The 22363-nt window shown below is 39.0% G+C and overlaps 1 protein-coding gene across 4 annotated transcripts in view; it reads left to right on the top strand.

The window, feature by feature from the left end:
* Positions 1-22363, top strand: part of pcdh11 (protocadherin 11) — a 247973-nt gene that overhangs the window by 35319 nt on the left and 190291 nt on the right. For 2 of the 4 annotated variants that reach the window (XM_051127679.1, XM_051127682.1), the window contains 2 exons: positions 5751-6332; positions 11507-13993. In XM_051127679.1, coding sequence (XP_050983636.1) covers positions 5751-6332; positions 11507-13993 — 3069 coding nt within the window. Of the gene's footprint in view, positions 1-5747; positions 6333-11506; positions 13994-19914; positions 20938-22363 lie in introns of those variants that run through there. The other 2 variants (XM_051127683.1, XM_051127681.1) reach the window with 2 other exon arrangements.

The raw sequence follows: 22363 nt of genomic DNA, 5'->3' as shown, positions 1-22363 counted from the left end.
CCATCTTGACTTAGATAGTAACTCTAAAAGTTCATTCCCTCTAGCCTATCATTTCAATTTTTTTAAATTCTTTATATGTAGTTCTAAATATATTGAATGTTGCGTTGTTATAATATAGAGAGTAAATTATATCTAAAACAAAATTTTGTCTCTATATATGAAAGTTATGGCACATCTAAGGGTGTGAGTTAAGAATTATTTTATGCAAGACGAAAGACAAGTTTTTTTCAGTCTTCATTTGCCACTAGAAATATGATGTCATCGAACATGAAAGCGATATACAGTACATGTCCCAAAACAGCTGTTACACTAATGTAGTTGCCTGTAATCCAGTAACGCTACATAACTAGTTAAGGCTTCAAAAATGCAAAAATGTATTATTATGAAGTCAGATGTTTCAGAACGTTCTGTATTGCTTTATAAGCTATCAGTATCATCATTGATAAGTATCAACAAACTTATCTGGCAATGAATGATGATATCAGTTCTCCGGTTCTATCAGCAAACTTCAAATATGAAATTGGCAGAAAAAAGCATGCAATAACAATTATGCCTGTCATTGCTGAATACTGAATCTGCACTGCGGTGCTGGTCAAGGTGGTTACACTTGGTACAGTGTCCTAATGTATTATATAAAGTGATCTTGCATTATCTGATAATTAGGATAAGAGTTTGCCTTCCAACTATGTAACCGTTAATATATGAATGCTTAATTATTCTATATTAATTGTTTTATTTTGACCACACTGTGACCACTCCAGTGCCCTCTATTGGCAGTTTTATTTATTTATTTATCTTGCCCTGCATTACAGTGAGAGACAATTCATGCTTTATCACCTTCAATATACAGATTATAAATTAGCATAATTTATCTCTTTTTTTTTTTTTTTTTTTTTTTTTTTACATTTCAACACTTTACAGGCCGTGTTTGTGTTTTAGAGCAAGGTGAGCTAAATTTAATTTGTTTATATGAAACCTTTTTGCTTTATAACTATAATATATATTAACATATAGTTCATATAAGTACTCTAAATATTTTAATGCATAAAATAATCCATAAAAGTTGTAGTGGAAAAGGAGGGATGATCATCTTCTTTGATAAATGTTACCCTTCATTTATGAAAAGCCCCCTGTGCTTCTAATTTCTGTCATTTATAACTTATAGACATAATACATTTCATTATTTATTTATTTATTTATTAAAGGGAAAATTCAAAGGGAAAGAGTGAAGATGAATGATGCATTACAGGCCAAATACCAGCCTTTAAGATTTAGAGTTTCATTGGCATGTTAGACACTTTGCAATGTTTGTCCATATAAAATCAATTTGGGAGAATGATATATCAGCAGCTGACATGTTGTTCCACCGAAAGTGCCCACAATAAATTGGCTGATGTTGGTCTAAAGAATTAAATCAAGTTTTACTATGATTATTTATGATTCAAATTAGCAAAAATCTCAGCCGTGATTCATGGCACACCATTTTACGCAAACAAAATCACTCTCAGTTCCTTCTTGGCCGAAGCTAGCCGTAACTTATTTTGTCATCTGACTGCATGGAAACTTTGATAAATTGATAAATGGCAAACATGACTGTTTGGATGCATAATCTTTGCTTACGGATCTAAATCGACTCTTTGGCGTTCGCTACATCTGTTTATCCGTTGCGGCTGGCAGCCTGTTTGGTGTGTTAATACTTCACTATTGATCGTTCAATTGATCATTGGTTCTTAGAATCGGTGTAGTCAGCATCAAATCTCATCTGTGTGTTTCAAAAGGATCCTAACTTCATGTGACGCGTCAGTCTAGCCTGTTGCAATTAATTAAGAGATATGAAAATAAGACAGTGATCTTGCAGAACAACAACACAACAATAATAAAAGTAATGTTCATGTTTAATAATAATACCACATGTTTTTCATTACCACCTATTTGATGCCATAAAGGCTGAATAAATTATTAAAAAGCATGTTTTGTGTTGATGAAAAGCCTGACATCCTGACAACACAAGAAGGACAGCAGGTAGGCTGGCGAACAGCTGGCATGGGGGTTATGGGTCTCAAGCTGCTAATGGCAAAAGGTGGAGGGCGAACTCAAACAAGACATCGAAATGTCAAAGAATCACGCACACACGGGGTTTCTTTAAAGCGATAAAGAGAGCGATGCTTCTGATAAGAACGAGTTAAGTGACACGCTTCAGGCAGTTGTCCCAGTTTAACTTCCATAAGCGGCTTTAATCATTATTCTAAATGTCATTTTGCTTTAATTACCGTTCGTATTAAATTTGATCGTTTTAATCTGATGCCCGTTTGGTAGGTTGAACCGTATCGATTTTTCCACCTCTGCAGCGTTGAGTTCCTGCTGATTCATATAGACAGCGATTCAGCATGAACTTGAGGTTGACACGTAGAATTATTTTCTTCCTTGACAGCTCAGCTCGAAATCAAAAAACAGGCAGGCCTGTCCATCACGTTGTCACGTAAAGCGCTCCAAAGTCTTTGTGCCGCTCACTCCAGGCTCCGGAGGGAAGGACGGCTTTTGCATACTCCCTGGAACGCATGGTCCGCCGCTCAGAATAGATCACTGGAACCCTGTGCAAGCAGGGAGAGAGTCGCACCGATACCCCTGAGCGCAATTTTCCCAGCTAATTCTCTCTATTCACCCTCAAGCTGCAAGTTTCCAAAGATTGGGAAAGTTGAAACTCAAAGCTTTGCAAATCCATCCAGAGTATAGTTTTGAAAGAATCGCTCCCAGGAGTAAATCTGAAAATGGCTCCGCGAGTTTTCGCAACAACATAAACTGTCCTAAATATGGGGAGGAGTGACATGCGGGCTCCCGTGTGGAATTGTCTAATCCCAGCACCACGTCCCTGGGTAGCAGAGCTCCATACAAAATGCCAGACATCACTTACTGAGAGCTGGAGCTTATACTGTCTACACTATTTGCTGCTATTTTGGGTTATACAGGTTCATCAGCATTCTCTCTCTGCGATTCGTTATTGTTGACAGTAAACTGATTATCTGAAAATGCGAAGGAATTCGCAGAACAAGAGACCCGTGGCCCTCATCACGCGTTTTAAAGGCCCGTCCGCATCACGGCTAGTGTCAGTTGCGGTTATTTAGATGTAGATCGCCTTTTCATCTTTTATGCACCGTTCTGCAATGCACTCCTTAGCCAGTAAGTCCTCTTCATTATGCATTGTCGGATGCAGCCTTGGACTCTTTCGGGCTTATCAGAGTACAGTAGGTGAATAGTAATTGCTTTGCTCTCGCCGACTCAAAAATGGTGCAATCTTCAAAAGCAAACCAAATCATTTTTCACTACTTTCTTCAAAGAACAACATAACAGTCTGAGAATATGTGAAGATAGTAAGCTGGTCATTGATCACTGTCATGTAAATACTCTGAGTGGTGCTCGTCTGCCCAACAAACCTTTAATGAGTCCCTACAGTCCAGCCCGAGTGTTCGCTGTGAAAAACAGAACAACTCGCTGACAGCTTAGACTTGAGCAACTAAAAAATTGGGGCCTTTAGCTCGATGTGTGTTTAAAGAAATCAGCCTTTGTGATGAATTTTTGATGTGTGAAGCGAATCTTCAAGGTACACGGTCGTGTATCTCTGCTGCGTTCGGCTTTGCTTTTAAACAAACATCCTTTTGACACATACAAATTACACATTAATGACTTGACGAATGGGGAGTCATTGTATTTCCAGGATATCCCATTTCAAAAACATTATGCCGTGAGCTGTAATTTTTCTTTGTCGTGCTAGTAACATGCTATATTTGAATAATGAATTTACTGAAGCTATATTGGATACTCCTACTTTCATTAATGATCTCGGTGTGCGTTATTACAATTGCTTTGATTTAAAAGCAAGTCAGACTCTCTGAGTTTGGAGTTGTTGATTTGTAAGGGTGAAGGGCAGTGCATTTAAACAGAAATAACACTGCGTGGACAACTCTGTAAACTAACAAAACCCAGAGTCTGGAAGTGTTAGGCATCTCCCCCACCAGTTCTCTGTGACCTAGTTGAGTTGTTGGCACATTGTGAAAGCCTCAGCCCTCTGGCTACTTTTATTTATATAATGCCCTGACAGGATTTGTGTGGCCATCGAGCAAGTTGGCAACAAACACTGAAATGCTGATTCATAAATCATGTCTTGGTGCTTTTGAGTTATGGCTTTGTCCTATTCTTCTGAGGGATATTGACAGTCATTTGGGAGTCATGTCTTTATTCTTCAACTTCAGATCATAAAACTCTTACTTACACTACAGTTACAGCTTGGCTGCTCAGAATATCAACATAGTGTAATCTGATATCATGCATTGTAGCTCTGTTGAGTGTTGCCAATGGCGTACAAGAGTCCATTATGTGCAGTATAAAATCTGGAGAGCTTCTCTAATGCAATTCTGTGTTGTATTTAGTAGCATTTGATGGCTTTAAACAATGATTCCTCTTGTTTAAACAGTTTCTTTTTCCTTTTGTGTTAAAAAAAAAATGTGGCTAAAGTGGTAGTTCACCCAGCAATGTAAACTGTTGCTTACTCACCCTCATGTTGTTCCAAACCTGTGTGATTTTCTTTCTTCTTTGGAACACAAAAGAAGAAAAAAAAATCTATTTTCTGTGTAGTTTCTTTCTTACCCCATTGGCAAATAGTGTTTTCCCCTCTCATTTTCACAAAAACCTTGCTAGTTTGAGATTTCTGTGAAAACAAGGATCTTTTGTCTTTTTCTGTCTTGTTTTAAGCTGTTTGTATATTTTACTTGAAAGACAAATATACTAAAGCATTTCTTTGCAGTGTGAAGAAACATTTTTTTATTGGACTATCTTGGTTTAAATGCAAGTAGACAACTTTTTTATGACATACACTCATTTAGGGACTTGTTTGGTAAGATTAGACCTTTTTTTTTTATCATGTGTTAATTTTAAAAATTAGATTATTTTGTCTCCTTGGTTTTTATTTTATGTAACTTTTGTGTTATTCCATTTTTGCCATGAAGGTATAGATGCTGACATGGCAATAAAAAGAAATAACTATTACTACCACTACTATGCAATGTGAAGGGGGATAAAAGGGCAAAAGGACCATAAAAGTATTAAAAAACGTAGTCCATATACACTGTAAAAAGTTTTTACCAGTTTCAACTTAAAAACTAAGTTTAGCAGCTGCCTTTAATATTTTAAGTTAAATCAACTCAAAAATACAAGTCATTTCAACTCAACTTAAAATTTTAAGGCAGCTGCTGAACTCAAGTTATTAAGTTGAAACGGGTGGTTTTTTTTTTTTTTTTTGTTTTTTACTTTTTGTAAGCTTTTTACCGCTGCATCTGAAGTAGTCTGATTCAGTGAGTTGACTCACAGTGAGAGCTTGAGAAGCGGATCAGTCGGGTGACTCAGACTGTGATTCATTTGAAAAGATCCATCTCAAGATGATTTGTTCACATTGCTACTCTCATGAACATGGTTAAAGATTTTAAAAGCTCAGTCTCCATTATTGTAATTGCCGGGAAGAAGAGCAACCAGCACTTATTTTTCTTTTTTGTGTTCCCTTTCTGTTCCACAGAAGAAAGTCATACAGGTTTGGAAATACATGAGGCTGAACAGAACTGTTATATTTGGCAAGCCAAAAATCTAAAATGCTCCCCCAAAGAATTAATGTTTTAAAGGATCAAAAAGCTATTTGTATCAGAACTGTGTTTCATAGATGTATGACCTTCTTTCTTTTTTCCCTACCTATCTTCCTCTAGCAGACCTTGCAGATCTTTGAAGAGAGTGCAGCACCTACTCTGAGTATGGACTTGGCAAGTGAGGCCCATGTTCTGGTGGTTTTACTCACCTGCCTGTTCTTGATGTGCCGGGCTCAAGAGAAGGACTACACGGTCAAAGAAGAGCAGCCGGAGAATGTGCGCATCGGAAACCTGCGCAAAGACCTAAACTTGAACCTAGATCCAGACATTAAACTCTCTTCTGCGCTGCAGTTTAAACCTGTCTACAAGACAGGTGATGTGCCTTTGGTCAAGGTAGAAGCAAGCACGGGAGAGATTTTCACCACAGCCAACCGCATCGACCGTGAGAAACTCTGTTCCGGAGTCTTCAACGAGAAGCGCTGCTTTTATGAGATCGAGGTCGCCGTGCTACCCGACGAGATTTTTCGACTGGTCAAGATCCGCTTCCTCATCGAAGACATCAACGACAACGCCCCACTCTTTCAATCGACGGTCATCAACATCTCCATTCCAGAAAACACAGCCATTAACAGCCGCTACCCTGTCCCTTCCGCATTTGACCCCGATATAGGGATCAATGGGATTCAACACTACGAGCTAGTCAAGGTGAGTTCAACGTTCAGCTGTGATTTATAACGTGACACCGCCATTTAATGGGCCTTTAATGTCCAGAATAAAAATAGCACAGTAAGCAATAAAAAATAGTTTTTGGCTCAAGGTTTTAAAAGTAATTTCCTGTTTTGTGTAAGGTAAGTTGATAATTGCACCGAGGTAGATGGGGAGAAGTGTGCTTTCTTCTAATTGATGTCTTCTGAGAAACTAGCGCAATATTCTCAGCGGCTTAATATAGTCCGCTCAAACTGAAAAAAAGTAGGATAATGGTATGCGTGCTATTAAAATATATACAGTAGCAGATGCATGTGTATTTAATTTAGCATTTTATACAGTGTCAGAAGGCCCATTAACCTCAGAAGTGGTAAAAAGTCACTAAGCACACTCGCATACATCTGGGCTGTCAGTCACAGCGCAGAAGATTACGACGTAGCGCAGTTCACTGAATGAACTGGAATTCCCAAGAAAGGTCGCCCTGTATTTTAATTAAAATTCAAATACAGTGTGAAATTCAAATACAGTGTGAAACAAAGAGCCCAAGACTGTCATTAAAGTGTGAAAGAGTAATTTGTACCTTTTCTTTTGAGAATTAGCCGAATCCTTGCTTTTCATGTCTGATTAAGTTACCAATTTGCATTTTTAAAGAGTCTCTTTCTCGCTCTTGCTCTCTCTCTCTCTCTCTCTCTCTCTGGCAAGCCTGCTGCGGCTCTCTCGATTGTCTGTGCTTGGAAAATGACCAGTGCGTTGCCTCATAAAATTACAATAAATATGTAAAGGCTCTGTTGCCTTTCAGATGATTTCATTTGTTCTACGTCTGCAAGTGTAGTGTTTCTTTTTATGAATCATGCATGCGAGTTTGGTGAGGGTAGATCTAAGTAAACAGAAATGGAAAGGGAGGATATGTTTCATCCTCTGAGGTTGTTGAAAGCATCCCACGAGCGGCATCTGGCCGCGGATCCACCTCTTGGACTGCGTTCGCATGGTCCTGTGAGAGTACGCATCTCTGAAGCTCCCACACAGTAATGGTTTAGACCGGCTCACCGTCAGCATGGAGCTGCACGATTAGCATTGTGGGCCACAGCTGCTGCGCGCATAGCTTTGAAAGAGCTCTGATAGCAATCCCTCTCCTGCTCTTTACTCATTCCAGTCGTGTCCCCTAAGGAGGAAGCCCTCGCTTATGACACAGAGGGCCGTTATTGCCTACCCCGGTTTTAATTGCAGTGCCATATTAATTGTTCCATCAGCGTTAGTGTTGCCATGTCACCTGGAACGATGCACAGAAGCACCTCTGGACACTATCAAGGTCAGCCTACAGAAAGTAATACCATGCATGGCTGGAGGAGTGCTTTCCATTAGAAGAGATTTTATCACTTAAAGAGAACCTCTTTACAAGTCCTATCTGGAGGCATGTGGATCAGATCAGGCTCATGGGATGAGGATATTGACTTTTCTGTTGTGGGTTCCACCCAACTCATTGTTATTTTTACCCTGCCGTTTAAGCACTCTAACCTCACATTAAGAAAGCCGTTTCTCTCCTTTTGAAGCCATTTGTGTGGTTTTAATCGCCTGGGACCACACTGTCATTGTCATTTCAGATCCGCGTCGCGTTTTAGATCTTTCGGCGCAGCCAGGTCTCCATTGGATTGCTTATTTGGGGGAGTCAAGGTCAGTGTTAAATTTGTGACCATTTCATTTCAATAATTCATGAGTGTTTTGGTTTTCATCTGTGTCTGATTCCGATTTGAAACTAGCTTGGAAGAGAAACTAGCTCAGCTTAAATAATTTATCGAAAGTGTGATTTTTATTTTATTTTTTAAGCTCGCACTTCTCCAGTTATTTCAGTTCAAGACAATGAGAAGAGCCAGTCGAATGATGCATTAATGATCAAGGGCTGACAAGTAATATGTCATAAAGAGTTTCCATGAATATTGCACCACAAAGTCTTGCGTTTGATTCTCGAGAAAGACATCATCCTCTTTGAACAAAGTAATTGTTGTGCCTGAAGTCGAGCTGAAGGGTTCTGACACCTCTCACAAAGGGTTTGTTTCCCAGGAAACAATAAATAAATAATATTAATTATAACAATTAGCTTAAGAGAGAGTATAGGTGCTCATTAAACCGAACGTTTGGTAACTTCACTCCCTTGAGAATCACTTTAAGTAAAAGTCCGTTAACTTTAAGGATGAGTGGATAAGGTAAACTGATTTCTGGACAATAGTGGACGCTGGGGAAATGGTAGCAGATTCTAATCACATTACTACCTGTCAGTTGGTTCCAGGTTTCATTTGTTCCTAATTTCTGGCAGATTCTTCAGCCAAAGTTTCACCAAGGAGACAGCGCTGTGTTTTGGTCACAGGCAAATGGTTTAGGTCTGTTGGTAGTTCAACAATCAAAAAGAGTTATACAATTTAGTTTAAGTGAAATATTTATGGCTTTGTGTGTCGTACTTTATACTGCATTCTAGCACAATAATGCGTTCTAGGTCCAAGCGTCTAAAATATTCAGTTTCTCAGTTGTTGAGACTGAGTTCATTCGGAGTCGTTGCTGTAGAAGGTCATCTCATTGATTCATACAGCAGATACTTCAGCCAGTCTGCAAATCTGAGAGAAACTCTGAGGTTGAACTATGTAAAATGAAGCCTACTGATGCTTAATATTCTACCGTTAGATGCCGCTCTCTTTGGGCTATTTATAACTGACATTCGCCTCTGCATATATTTCTTGATTGCACCAGACAATTGGGTTGAGTTTAAGCAAGTTTTGCGGCATTGTCTTACACCCAGTATCATCCCCTGTCAGTCTTAACTTGAACAAAAGAGATTCATCCCGTGCGTCGCTCATAATGCTCTATGGGTCAGTTGGTATGAATATGTAGATTCGTATGCACTACCTGTATTAATTTCAGACATTTGTCACTTCCCTTGGGCCTGTGATTCATGTTCCTTTTACTCTACCTGACTCTGTCTGAAGATAATCGGAATTCCCCAGCCTCATTTTCTATGGGCCTGGCTTGAAAAATTATGATTGATCTCCTCATTGCTAGGCATTTTAAAACCAGACTCATTAACTAATCCATGTTTTAGCTCTCTGTATAAACGACAAAACAGTCATAGATGACTAATGAAAGAAAGCCCTTATGGTCACCATGCATGCATTTGTAACTGACAAACTCTAACCCACCTTTATCATAACCACAGATTTGCTTCTCACAGCTTTTGTGTTGATTTTTCCATATACATCATCACTGCAGTCACTTTTGTTGAGTTGTGCCCACTGTTTAATGAAGAAAAACAAAGCTGCTCTGCAAGTGCTAATATATGTAGGCACCCAAATGGTTCCTTTTATAACTTTTCTGTTTTAATGCTAATTATGTACTTGGATGTGCTTTGATATGCACGTTTTTGCATGTGTTGGTAGTGCTGACAGTAGACCACAGATGGTCACAAAAGTGTGCCAAGAACCACCAAAGGGGGATGTTGCATGATTTTAGCATGTGCAAAGCTCACTTTGTCAACCCAAAATATAAATTGTCATTTGCCATTGTCGTTAATTTGTGGCTACGTGCAGTGTGCCCATAAAAAGCGGTTTGTTAGTGCCAGGCTAAATGATTCAAGATCACCCATAGCATGGGAAATGCATATATGTATCGTAATCACATTTGAAATATGTGCCTAGACAGAGTAATCTTTCCCAGCTTTATGTGAGGCAGGAAGCTTATCTCTTAAGGAAGTTGCCTTTTCTTGTTCTAGCATGAAATGTTTTTGACTGAAAGAGCTTCAAAGAGCCTCTTTGTTTCACAAATGTGCTTGACTCTCATTCAGGCACTGTTCCCCTGTCTCCCTCGCTCGCCAACCACCGAAATATAGGATACGAAATATAGGCGTGATGCTCTGCTGTACCATGTAGCCTGATCTGTAATCATAAATATTAGGGCCAGTTTCGGTAGGAAGGCAATTATTTTAAACAGTCAAAGCTGGTTTCTCAGGGGGATTACATATGCATTTGTTTTCATTTTCCTCAGGCTTTGCTGTTGCCTAGATTTAGCTCCTTGCTGGGAGAAAAGCTTTTTTTAATGTTCAGGTTTCTCCCTTTTCTTTAATCTGTGGTGGTCTGGCAGTATATTTAAAATGGAAGCTTATCTCTTTGACTCCTTTTGCAGCTTCTTGCTTCACATATGAACTTGAAACTGCACAAGCTGTCTTCCATAAACTACATCAGAGTCTTGCTAGTTGGGTAAAACAATAAGTTGTGTGCAGCAAAGCAGAATACACCAGAGGATAGAGCTAGAACTCGCAGTTTTATTATTATATTGCTATGAGATGCAGTGTGGCTTTGTTACTTGTACTGGTTGGTAGAGAATGTTTTGAATGTTAAATCTGCAATTTTCTGTCAGACTGGCAAATGTTTTTTTTACGTTTTTAAGAAAATGTAAACTAAGCACGCTTATTAAGGAGTCAGCAAAGGTCAGGGAAGAAAAAAAAAATCATGAGGGTCAATAAAAGGCTTGCTGAAATATTACAAACAAGAATATGTGCATCGATTTATGCTTACCCAAGTAAATATGGAATGACACAAAGTAATTTCCCCTCCAACAAACAATTTTTGATTGTTTACCACATCTTAGACCTGTTTACTTTTGGGGAAAAATCTGTGCTCTCTGCATCGTTTATGGCAGATATTTTGTTTTCAGGTGCTTGATGGAATTGTTTACTGTGTGGGGATCCAATGTTTGCTTTATAGGATCATATCCCTCGGATGGGCTTTTCAAGTAAATATTTTGAAGACCTTGTGCATTTTCTCACAGGATTAAAGAACTTTAACCCCAAGGTTTAATGCTGGAGCGAAAGCCAACATCTGTTGGAAGCCAGAATAAATGACTGGCTCAAACACATTAGTATTTGTATGTTTTTTACTTCTCTGAGTTCTGTCTGAGAGATTATCATAACACACTTACATTAAATGTATGATAACCTAGTAATAGGCACAATAATAATAACAACAACAACATTAATAACAACTGAAACAGATGGAAAAAGGCACCATAGGATTTTAAGTATAAACACCAAGTGGACGTGTCCTCTTACTGACATTTAGCTAAACACTTGCTGTTCTTGGTCAAATATACTGCAAACTGTTTACATGACTGCTATTTCTTTTTATATTTTCCAGAGCGTGAGCGAATTTGGCCTGGACATCATCGAGACGCCTGAAGGAGACAAATGGCCCCAACTCATAGTCCAGCAGAGCCTCGATCGGGAGACGAAGGACACCTTTGTGATGAAAATTAAAGTAGAGGATGGTGGCACCCCTCCAAAGTCCAGCACAGCCATTCTGCAGGTCACCGTCTCAGATGTGAATGACAATCGGCCGGTGTTCAAGGACAGCGAGGTGGAGGTAAACGTTCCTGAAAATGCCCCAATGGGAACATCTGTCACTCACCTTCATGCCACAGATGCTGATCTGGGATCCAATGCTCAGATTCAATTCTCCTTCAGCAACCAAATCTCCCCTGCCACGAAACGACATTTTGCTATTGACAGTACAACTGGACTGATTACCATCAAGCAGCCGTTGGACAGGGAAGTCAACCCGGTGCACAAGCTTATAGTGCTGGCCAGTGACGGAAGCTCTACCCCTTCAAGGGCTACAGTGATAGTCAATGTAACAGACATTAATGACAACGTCCCCTCTATAGATACCCGCTATATAATGAATCTCGTTAATGGCACTGTGCTGTTGTCTGAAAATGCCCCCCTCAACACAAAAATAGCCCTAATTACTGTGACGGACAGAGATGCGGATCTGAATGGGAAAGTGACTTGTTACACTGATCATGATGTACCTTTCCGACTGAAGCCGGTCTTCAACGACCAGTTTTTGCTTGAAACGGCCGCACCCTTAGATTACGAGACAACTCGAGAGTATGCCATTCGGATAGTTGCGTCTGACTCTGGTAAACCTCCTCTGAACACTTCGGCAATGGTTCTGATTAAAATAAAGGATGAGAACGACAATGTCCCAGTTTTCCCTCAGCCTGAAATCCAGCTGTCCATTCCGGAAAACAATGACCCGGGCACACAGTTGATAAAAATCAGCGCAACAGATGCAGATAGTGGTTCTAATGCCCTTATTATTTATAGTCTTGGCCCAGATGCTCCTGATGGGTTTAACATAGATCCCCGGTCTGGAATCCTTTCTGTTGTCAAAAGGCTGGATAGAGAGAAGCAGGAGAAGTACTCATTCACAGTCATTGCCAGGGATAATGGTTCTACCCCTCTCCAAAGCAACGTCACCGTGAAGCTAATAGTCCAAGACCAAAATGACAACAGTCCAGCCTTTACCCATCCTGAGTACAACTTCTATGTGCCTGAGAACCTGCCTTTGTACGGGACGGTGGGTTTGATCACTGTCACGGATGCGGATGCTGGTGACAATGCGGTCGTCACTCTCTCAATCATAAATGGGAAGGACAATTTCATCATCGACCCCAAAACCGGGGTGATCAAACCAAACATTACCTTCGACAGGGAGCAGCAAAGTTCCTACACGTTTGTTGTCAAGGCTGTGGACGCAGGTCAAATGCAAACCACCTCCTATGCCAAGGTCACCATAAATGTTGTTGATGTGAACGACAATCGACCGGTGTTTGTCATTCCCTCCTCGAACTACTCCTATGATCTAGTACCTTCAACCACCAGCCCTGGATCAGTGGTGACCAGAGTATTTGCCATTGACAATGACACTGGGATGAACGCTGAGCTTCAGTACAGTATTATCGGAGGCTCTCCGAGAGGACTGTTTGCCATTGACAAAACGACAGGCAACATAACTCTGCAGGAGAAGATTGTAACGGCAGACCAAGGCCTTCATAGGCTGGTGGTGAAGGTCAAGGACTTGGGACAGCCGGAGTCCTTGCATGCAATCGCCCTTGTTCATTTGTTTGTCAACGACACTGTCTCCAACGCCACGTTTATTCAGGAACAACTTCGCAAAAGTTTGGAGACTCCTTTGGAGCGGAACATTGGGGACAACGAGGTGACACCCCAGACCAACGGCTACGTAATTGTTGTTATTGCCATAATAGCTGGAACTATGACTGTTATCTTGGTGATCTTTGTGACTGCTTTGGTACGCTGTCGACAGACACCGAGACACAAAGTTGTCCAGAAGAGTAAGCAGAGCGGCGAGTGGGTATCACCCAACCAGGAGGGTCGGCAGATTAAAAAGAAAAAGAAGAAGAAGAAGAGGTCCCCAAAAAGTTTGCTGCTGAATTTCGTAACCATCGAGGAACCCAAGAGCGACGACCCTACTCACGAGCACATCAACGGCACCTTAGACCTCCCTGTAGAACTCGAGGAGCAGACAATGGGAAAGTACAACTGGGCTACCACACCGACTACTTTCAAACCCGACAGTCCTGACTTAGCCAAGCACTACAAATCCGCTTCCCCTCAGCCGACATTCCAGATCAAACCAGAGACCCCTGTGGCTCCCAAGAAGCATCATGTCATTCAGGAACTCCCACTGGACAACACATTCGTGGTGGGCTGTGACTCACTCTCCAAATGTTCCTCCAGCAGCTCCGACCCCTACAGCGTTTCAGAGTGCAGCTGTCAAGGGGGCTTCAAGGCACCTGGACAAATCCACACCAGACAGGTAATTCACAACTTCCTTTCTTAAACCACTCGCTGCTCCAGCTCCCATTTGTACTGTCCTTGTGATAGAAAGATGTAGAATAGCGGGTGACAGCCGCATGTGCTGAGCTTCAACAAGGGCTCGAAGATGCATGCATGTCAGGATGCAATATGCAAATGAAAATCTGAAACTTAAAAAGTGGGAGGTTGTTGGTTTTATGCTTGTGTGCTCATATTAGCCAAAACAGCATTTCACGTCTTCACTGAAGATGACTGTAGAAAAAATGGCACCATTTATCAACTGAAAGAACATGTTACAGTAAGAAGACTACTGACAGATAGCGAGATGTTGGATGGCTTTGATTATGGGATGTTTTTTTTATTCCTCCAATCAGACGTTCAATTCTAAAGAGTAATTATTAACAAAACAACTTTTTGTGTGTATAAAAAACAAGAGTGCTAGCTTGAGATTACAGCTATGTTTGTTCTTGATTGACATGCCAAAACCAAGCATGCTTGACAGAAAACCAAACAAGATAGGGTTGCGTTCCACAGGCACAACAGAACAGATGCACACTGCTGAAACAATTGTTTCCCACAGAAATGCTTGATAGAACTCATTAGAGCTAAAACTTGTAACATAGTAGGGAAAGACTGATTATTTTTAAATAGAATTTCGAACTCAGTCCAAAGGAAACATTATAAGTTGTCTCAGTGGAAAATTGCCGGCATTAATGAGACGAAGGTTCATTTGAATACTAGTATTCTAGTCTATGGTTCCAGAGGAGATGTGCCAAATGCAAAATAGCTAATAAATAAAAGCAGGTGAGGGACGTAAATGTAAATTGGGGTGGAGAGAGAGGTGGCCTCGCTGCGGCGACTGGTCTTTCTCGTGGAGTGGAAGACTGAGCTGTGCGATTGTAGGTCAGAGAGATCAAGGTGAAGACAGAGCTGTGGGACCGTGAGACTTAAATAGAAGCATATTCACTAATAGCTTGAAACACCATTCATTTTACCTATCAACTGCATGTTTTTAATGACCAGGCATCGGGTGTGCAGCGTAGCCATTTTCTCAGGCAGGTTAGAAAGCACAGGACTGGGGTCAGGAATGTATGCTGGCAAGACTCCAGGGGCCTAAATTCCAACAAGACTGAGCATGTAGATAGCGATATAGCTCACAATCTACATGATCAGTACCTAGCTGTCGAAATACGTTTTTTTTTTTTTTTTTTTTTTTTTTTATAGCATTCAGACACAGACAATCTTGTTTTTTTTTTCTGTAATATCATGTCATCCACTGTGAGCTCTTGTCCTTATTGAAGAAAATCCCCCTCTGCATATTTCTTACAAATTACAGTATATCCACTCAGATGCATTGTGCGCATGGTAATTTAAGGTGACACCCACACATAGCTGATGTTCCATTTTCACCATGAGGCCTTTATTTTAAAATGCAGTTAAAAGCAACGCTCTGCCATGGTGCATTATACATAAGCCTGCTTACATAGTGAGATTATGGAATGACACATAATTCAGGTTAGATTTGTAATTTGCCCTGCCATAGTTGTCTCCTTGCTTCTGCATATTTTGAAATATGCAGAAATATTTGTTGAAGGTTTTGAAACCTTGCATCAGATTCTTGAAATATTTGTGATTAAAATCCTATTCATATGGTGCCTTGTGGTGCCTTGTACTGTCAATACTACAGCTACTGCAACAAATTAATGTGTGTCTGTGTGTGTGTGTGTGTGTATGAGGAGAGAATAAAATTAGTATTTATTTATTGTAGAAAAAAAATGCATTCTTAATGACAGTGACCCTTTCTTTGAGCAGATTTGGACTGGATCTATATAAAGAGTTCAGATGCAAAATCCATCTGACGTCTTTCTTTAAAAAAAAATTTTTTATTAATTAATTTTAGAAGTACCGGTCCTTCCTATTGGGCTAAGGCTGGGATTTTAGCGAGTTTGAAGTAAAAGTACTTGATGGACATATAATATGTGTCGAGAGCATTCACTCAGTATCATTCTCTCATTTTTGACTGAGATGGCTTTCAGGGGGTTTTGCATCTGAACTCTTCATATATAATATATTTTATTTAATTTTTTTCTCATTTATTGAGAAAAAAACTTAAGCTTCTTTAAGTTTTAAAGATATTGAGTTTAACGTTGCATGCCCTAGTGATATTTCTGTACATCTTAAAGGTGTCCTGTACGTTTTGACAGGTATAATCTATTGAAAGAACCCATTAGAAAAAAGTTAGACATTGTTGAATCATCTCCAATTCTGAAATAAAGTGCTCTTTATGTATCTAACCTTTCCATGTTTTTGGTAAAGCTAATTTTTGCTTTCATACATTGGCTGTTGTCTTCAACATTTCTTCTTACTTAGTCATTGTAAAACACGACTTGGATGGCATCTCGGAGCCATTACTGACAAACAGACAGCGGATATTGCAGTACAGAATCTAGAATATCATATCATGTCTTGTACCTGCTGGCCCCGTATTTGGTGAAAAATCTCTAGTGTCTCATGTTAGCTATAAAGCAGTGACACAAATGTCAGCATTATTTAACTTTAGCGACCCCATCTCGATGTCTGAGAAGCATCATGTCTGAATTTGCCATGATGAATAGGTGCAAGAACATTTGTAGGGACCATTAAAGGATGCATTTCGCCCAGGAAACACTCGCTGATGAAGGTCAATGGGATGCTTAGCAGGGCTGGGAATGATGTCAGCATCAAAGAAAAGCTCGTCAAAATACAACATATTTATGGGCCATATGGCTCATAATACCATCAGCGGTCCATTCTGCATTCCGAGCACCACCACGAACCTCTTTCCCACCCCTTTCACTCATCTCTGCCTTTCTTTTATCTTTCACTGTTCTCAGACAGTGATTTTAGAGGTCAATCCCTCCGGTGGTGGGGGGGCTTCTGTCTGAATACACACTTTAGTTGTGGCAGATCAAGTAAATTCTGCCGTACTTGACTGATCCCTGGCAAGGCCATGAATATGCAAGAACTCTAGTCAAATCAACGCTATAAGGCCTCTATATTCAGAGCAGGGGTGCATTTGAGGTCAGTCGCTTCGCCATTCTAGCCTCATGTTACTTGCAAACCCGTCTCCATTTGGACTGGTATGAATATGCCCTCACAGGCTTATGGGGCCTCACAGTCAAACACATTTTCTTTGCATCAGACTTCATGGTACATTCAGCATTTCAAAAACATCATAAAATATGGGAGAGGATGTCCTTGAGTCCACAGTTTGTGCTCTCACCCACCCGTGTTTCAATAATTCAAATTCGACTTCATTTTCGAGTCTCGCCGGGTATAGGGCAGATGTGCCTAGATTTCCAACCAAACGCGTTTTTGAGAACATGAAGTGATTGATCTCTCTTGAATTTCTCTCTCTTTATTGATTACCTCCAGTCGTGTCAAACTCCAGGCGATTTCTGCAGCGTTTAGCCCATCAGCAATTCTTGTGCATCTTGCCCTTTAGTAATATATTCTGCATGTTCGTTTAAAATTCACAAGCTTTAAATGTGTTTATGCCTTTTCTTAACTGTCTGATTCTGCCACAGATTATCCTAAATAAAATTTCATTTGCCATTAATAGTACTATCCAGAGGTCCAGCCATAATTGCTTTGCTCAGTAGTTTAATATTTTGGTTATTACATCACCATTGTTAATAAAGGCACATAAAACATGTTAAATCCCTTACATGCCACAAGTCAGCTTTGGATCTTTTAGCAATAGCCAAAAATACATTGTATGGGTCACAATTATAGATTTTTCTTTTATGGCAAAAATCATTAGGATATTTGGTAAAGATCATGTTCCATGAAGATATTTTGTAAATTTCCTACCATAAATAAATCAAAACTTAATTTTTGATTAGTAATATGCATTGCTAAGAACTTAATTTTGACAACTTCAAAGGTGATTTTCTCAATATTTTGATTTTTTTTGCGCCCTCAGATTGCAGATTTTTAAATAGTTGTATCTCAGCCAAATATTGTCCAACCTTAACAAACCAAATACCAATGTAAAGCATATTTATTCAGCTTTCAGGTGATGTACGAATCTCATTATGACTGGTTTTGTGGTCCGTGGTCACATATAATGCTTATAATATTAATCAAATGTAAACTCATGTCCCTGCCACATTTCCTTGGTTAAATAAACATTACTTTCACTATCAGAAAAAGAAAAGAAAAAACTATTATATTTATATTTTTACATTAACAGTGTTATCAATATTCTATTTATTAAAGCCAAGTATGATTCTCATCAAGTTGGTGTTTTTACATTTATTCCAAAATAATAACTCAAGGCAGTAACAGTTTAAACAATTTGCTTACAGCAACTTACATTCAGCTATTTTTTTTTAATAGTTACCTTTTAAACATATATATATATATATATATATATATATATATATATATATATATATATATATATATATATATATATATATATATATATATATATCATCTAATCATCAGTCATCAAAGCTTGCTAAATATTGGTCACAGGCACAGAGATTTACTTTTTAAATTTCACCAAGCTGATTACTCACTAAAAACTCAAACAAATCTTGTTTTCATGTCATTTTAAGTCTTATTTTGACATAAAGTGGTTATATCTAAATGTGTACGTTGTTTACTTACTTTTTAAAATTAATCTTCCCACTAACGCCATTATATTGTTCATTTAGACTGATTTGGGAAAGCAGAACGCTCTCAAACACAAGAGGCCGGATTCATCGCATGAACCAGTCACAGCCAATCAGTTATATAACCAGTCATATACAATCATATCAAGATGGAGATATGATCATCTCACGTGATTTTTCCATTCGTCATTTCCCATTCATTTGTTTACCCCTCATTAAACTCACTGCACGCTTTAGGGGGTTTGTTAAAACTCAGTGGGCTCAGGGGAGGCAAGAGAGACGTGGTCTCCCGCTGTAACTTTACGTGCTGGTGTTGCAGTTGGACAATGTTTCTTTAGAAAAATGAGCAGTTTAATATTATCTAATAAATGACTACTTTTATTCAGCAAAGATGCATTAAATATTAATTAAAAATAACAGAACAGGCATTTATAATGTTATAAACATAAATTCTTTTCATTCATCAAAGAATCCTGAAAGCACATGAGGTTAAGAATTACACGTTTTTGCCTTTTTGAAGTTGGTACAGCTGTGTTTTTTTTTTTCATCCTGATTTCATTCGTATACGTTTTACCGGCATGTGCGTTTCCCGGGAAACGAACCACGACCTTGACATCACTGTCGTCGTGTTCTACCAGTGAAGCTGCCTTGTAATATCAGTTTTTTTAAAAGTCACTCAGTGTTCATTTAGCATTGCCGAAGAGTGAGTCTACAATATAAAGAGCTTTGAAATAGTACTTTCCTCTCGCACATGCTCATTAGATTCAACACATCCACAGCTGCTCTCGCTGATGAATTTAACAGATTGAGTAATAATGAATATAACCTTATTAGTTGAGTTTTAGCGTATTTTTGAAACATGTTCATTAAAGTGTTATAGCACTTATGCAAGAAATGTGTTTTTAGTCACATGAGCTTCCTGTTGTCATCAATGAATGAGTGTTGCTGTAGTGTGGTGGGTGTAGCGGCACATTTGGAGCGAAAAGCAATTTGGTTTACCTGCATGCACTGACTAGTCACTTTTCCCAGCATTCTTCAAGGCAAATCCGACGAGATGCAATTAACACGAACCCCTTTCGGTCTGTTCCTTGAAGAATGCTGTTCTCTCCCTCTCTCTCTATGTATGCACGAATACGTGAATGTATATGTCCAGAGAGAGAGGCCTTCATTATCATCTTACACAGTACATACTGCAGCCTAGCAAGCCAGATGATTTTGTAACTACAATCTCCCTATATCTGTCTGTCTCTCTATATTACAGGAGACGGCACTGAAACCACCACTCTATGGCACACTCTGTGGCACAGGTACAGCTCGCTCCCACAGGATAAAAATCAATCTCTAGCTGCCATTTCCTAAAGAGAGGGAGGGAGGGAGAGGAAGGCACTCACTGAAGAGGTGAAAACACGAACTGTACAGATTCTCCAGCCTCAAACGAGTCCTAGAGAGTAACGTCAGACTAATTTAACCGTCCGAAGCTCTGCTTGTGACTTGTGGGAGGTTTGAAATGCTTTGTTTAACCCCTTTTGTCCTCATTCATGAGATAGGGCACGAGAGACACCTCCACTCCACTGCTTATCCAAATGGAATATGAATATGGCAAAGACCTCTGTATAGGATGTTTATATAGATATGTATTTATGTATAGCAGCTGCACAGTCCTTGTCGTCTGTGTGTCTATTTATTGATTTTGTTCACTGATTTTCTCAATTGACACAACTTCGACGTGCCTGGTGGTTGTTTCTTTTTTCCTCTTTCGTATCATTTGCTCACCCGCTTTTATCGTTTGTTCATTCTGTGCTCTGATAGATCACGGCGAGCTCCTCGTCTCCGATTGCCACGGCTCTCCTCGCTCGTTAACGTTGAAATGCATGGCCCTCCGTAGGAGGCACCGACACGTTTTAGCTCCGTCACCGATCGCCTCCGAATTTGCGACGCGGAAGGTTTAAAAAGAGCCCTAATGCTTACGCTAAGCCGCAATCACATGGGATGGCGCTCCCGCTTCCTAATCAAAGAATCCCCTTGTTCGCAGTAGAAAGGGACACCGGGTTTGACCTTTGTATGTTGTCTGTTGTAGTCCGCTTTTACCAGAGCCAATATAACCTGTGAGATGTATTTACTGATTTTGAATAGAAAGCCTCTGGCAATCTTGTCATACGAGATGGTAGGTTTTAGTTACATCACCTGGGTGTTTGTATATTCTGAAACTGACATGCTATGTATTCATACAGCTGAGACGACTTAAAAAAAAAAAAAAAAAAAAAAAAAAAAAAAGAAAAAACAAGTATATCAAACGTAGAAAACACAGTACCGAGCACGAGAATACAACACGTGGACTATTCTGATTTTATGTCAACAGCAATAAATTTACGATAAACCGAGAGCTCACTTTACATGAGCACTTTAAAGTCGTGATAATAAGCATCCCACAGCTAAAGCTCTCTTTTGTGAAACTTAACAGTCGGGTATTTCCGTCTTGAATGACTATTACATCACTAATAAATTGCTTCGATGGCTAGCACTTTTGTTCAAGCAGTAATTTACTCCTTTTTAGCAAATGGACTGATTTGGAGAAGTGTCTTTGGGCCCAAATGTTTGACCTCTTATTCTTGCGGAGGTATCAGATGTCTTAATGGTGTCAAGTATAACGCTCTGGAGTAGGAAACACAGAATGACTCATATAAAACTGTAGCACTGTGCAAGAAACAATTAGACATGTCTGGATATAAGAGAGGGGAGGAAAAAAAAGAATTGACTTTTTCTTTTCATGTAAGGAGTTGGTTAAATCACTTTCATTATATATGAAGCACCTTACATTATCTTTGTATTCTACATTGATTTGCCAACATGTGAAGTAAACTGTATATAACTGTTTTATGTATGTTTGAGCTTTGGAAGTTTATTAAAGTCTTTTGCATTGTACTGCACATTTCCATGCGTCATTTATTAACCAAACAATTTTACATTACAGTGGGGTCCAGAACTCTGAGATCACTAGTGATAATGCTTCTAAGTTTGATTAGTTAACAGGAACTGAAAATGAACAATACTTCTACAGCATTCACTAATCTTAATGTTCATTTTTAGCGTTTACTATTGCTTTGTTAAAACCACAAGTTGTGTTTGTTAACATTAGTTAATGCATTGTGAACTAACATGAACAAACAATAAACTGTATTTTTATATAATAACAAAGATGAATAAATAGTGCAATAACTGTATTAACAAATGATACCATTTAGATGACTATTTGCTAAGTTTCCATGGTAACACTTTACAGTAAGGTTCATTAGTTAACAACATTAGTTAACATTAACTAAGAATGAACAATACTTCTACAGCATTTATTAATCTTAGTTAATATTCATTTCAGCATCTACTAATGCATATAAAAGTGTTGTTAACATCAGTTAATGCGTTGTAAACTAACATGAACAAACAATAAACTGTATTTTTGTATAATAACAAAGATTAAATAATAGTGTAATAACTGTATTGTTCATTACTTAGTTCATGTTGGTTAATACATAACAAATTTAGATGGTTCCATGGTAGCACTTTACAATAAAGTTCATTAGTTAACATTGGTTAACAACATTAGTTAATATTAACTAAGAATGAACAATACTACAGCATTTATTAATCTTAGTTAATATTCATTTTTATCATTTACTAATGCATTATTAAAACCACAAGTTGTGTTTGTTAAC

The sequence above is a fragment of the Labeo rohita genome, chromosome 14 (genome assembly GCF_022985175.1).
Source record: "Labeo rohita strain BAU-BD-2019 chromosome 14, IGBB_LRoh.1.0, whole genome shotgun sequence".
Classification (NCBI taxonomy): Eukaryota; Metazoa; Chordata; class Actinopteri; order Cypriniformes; family Cyprinidae; genus Labeo; species Labeo rohita.
The sequence above is the reverse complement of the archived record's forward strand: the minus strand, read 5'-3'. Positions and strand labels throughout refer to the sequence as shown.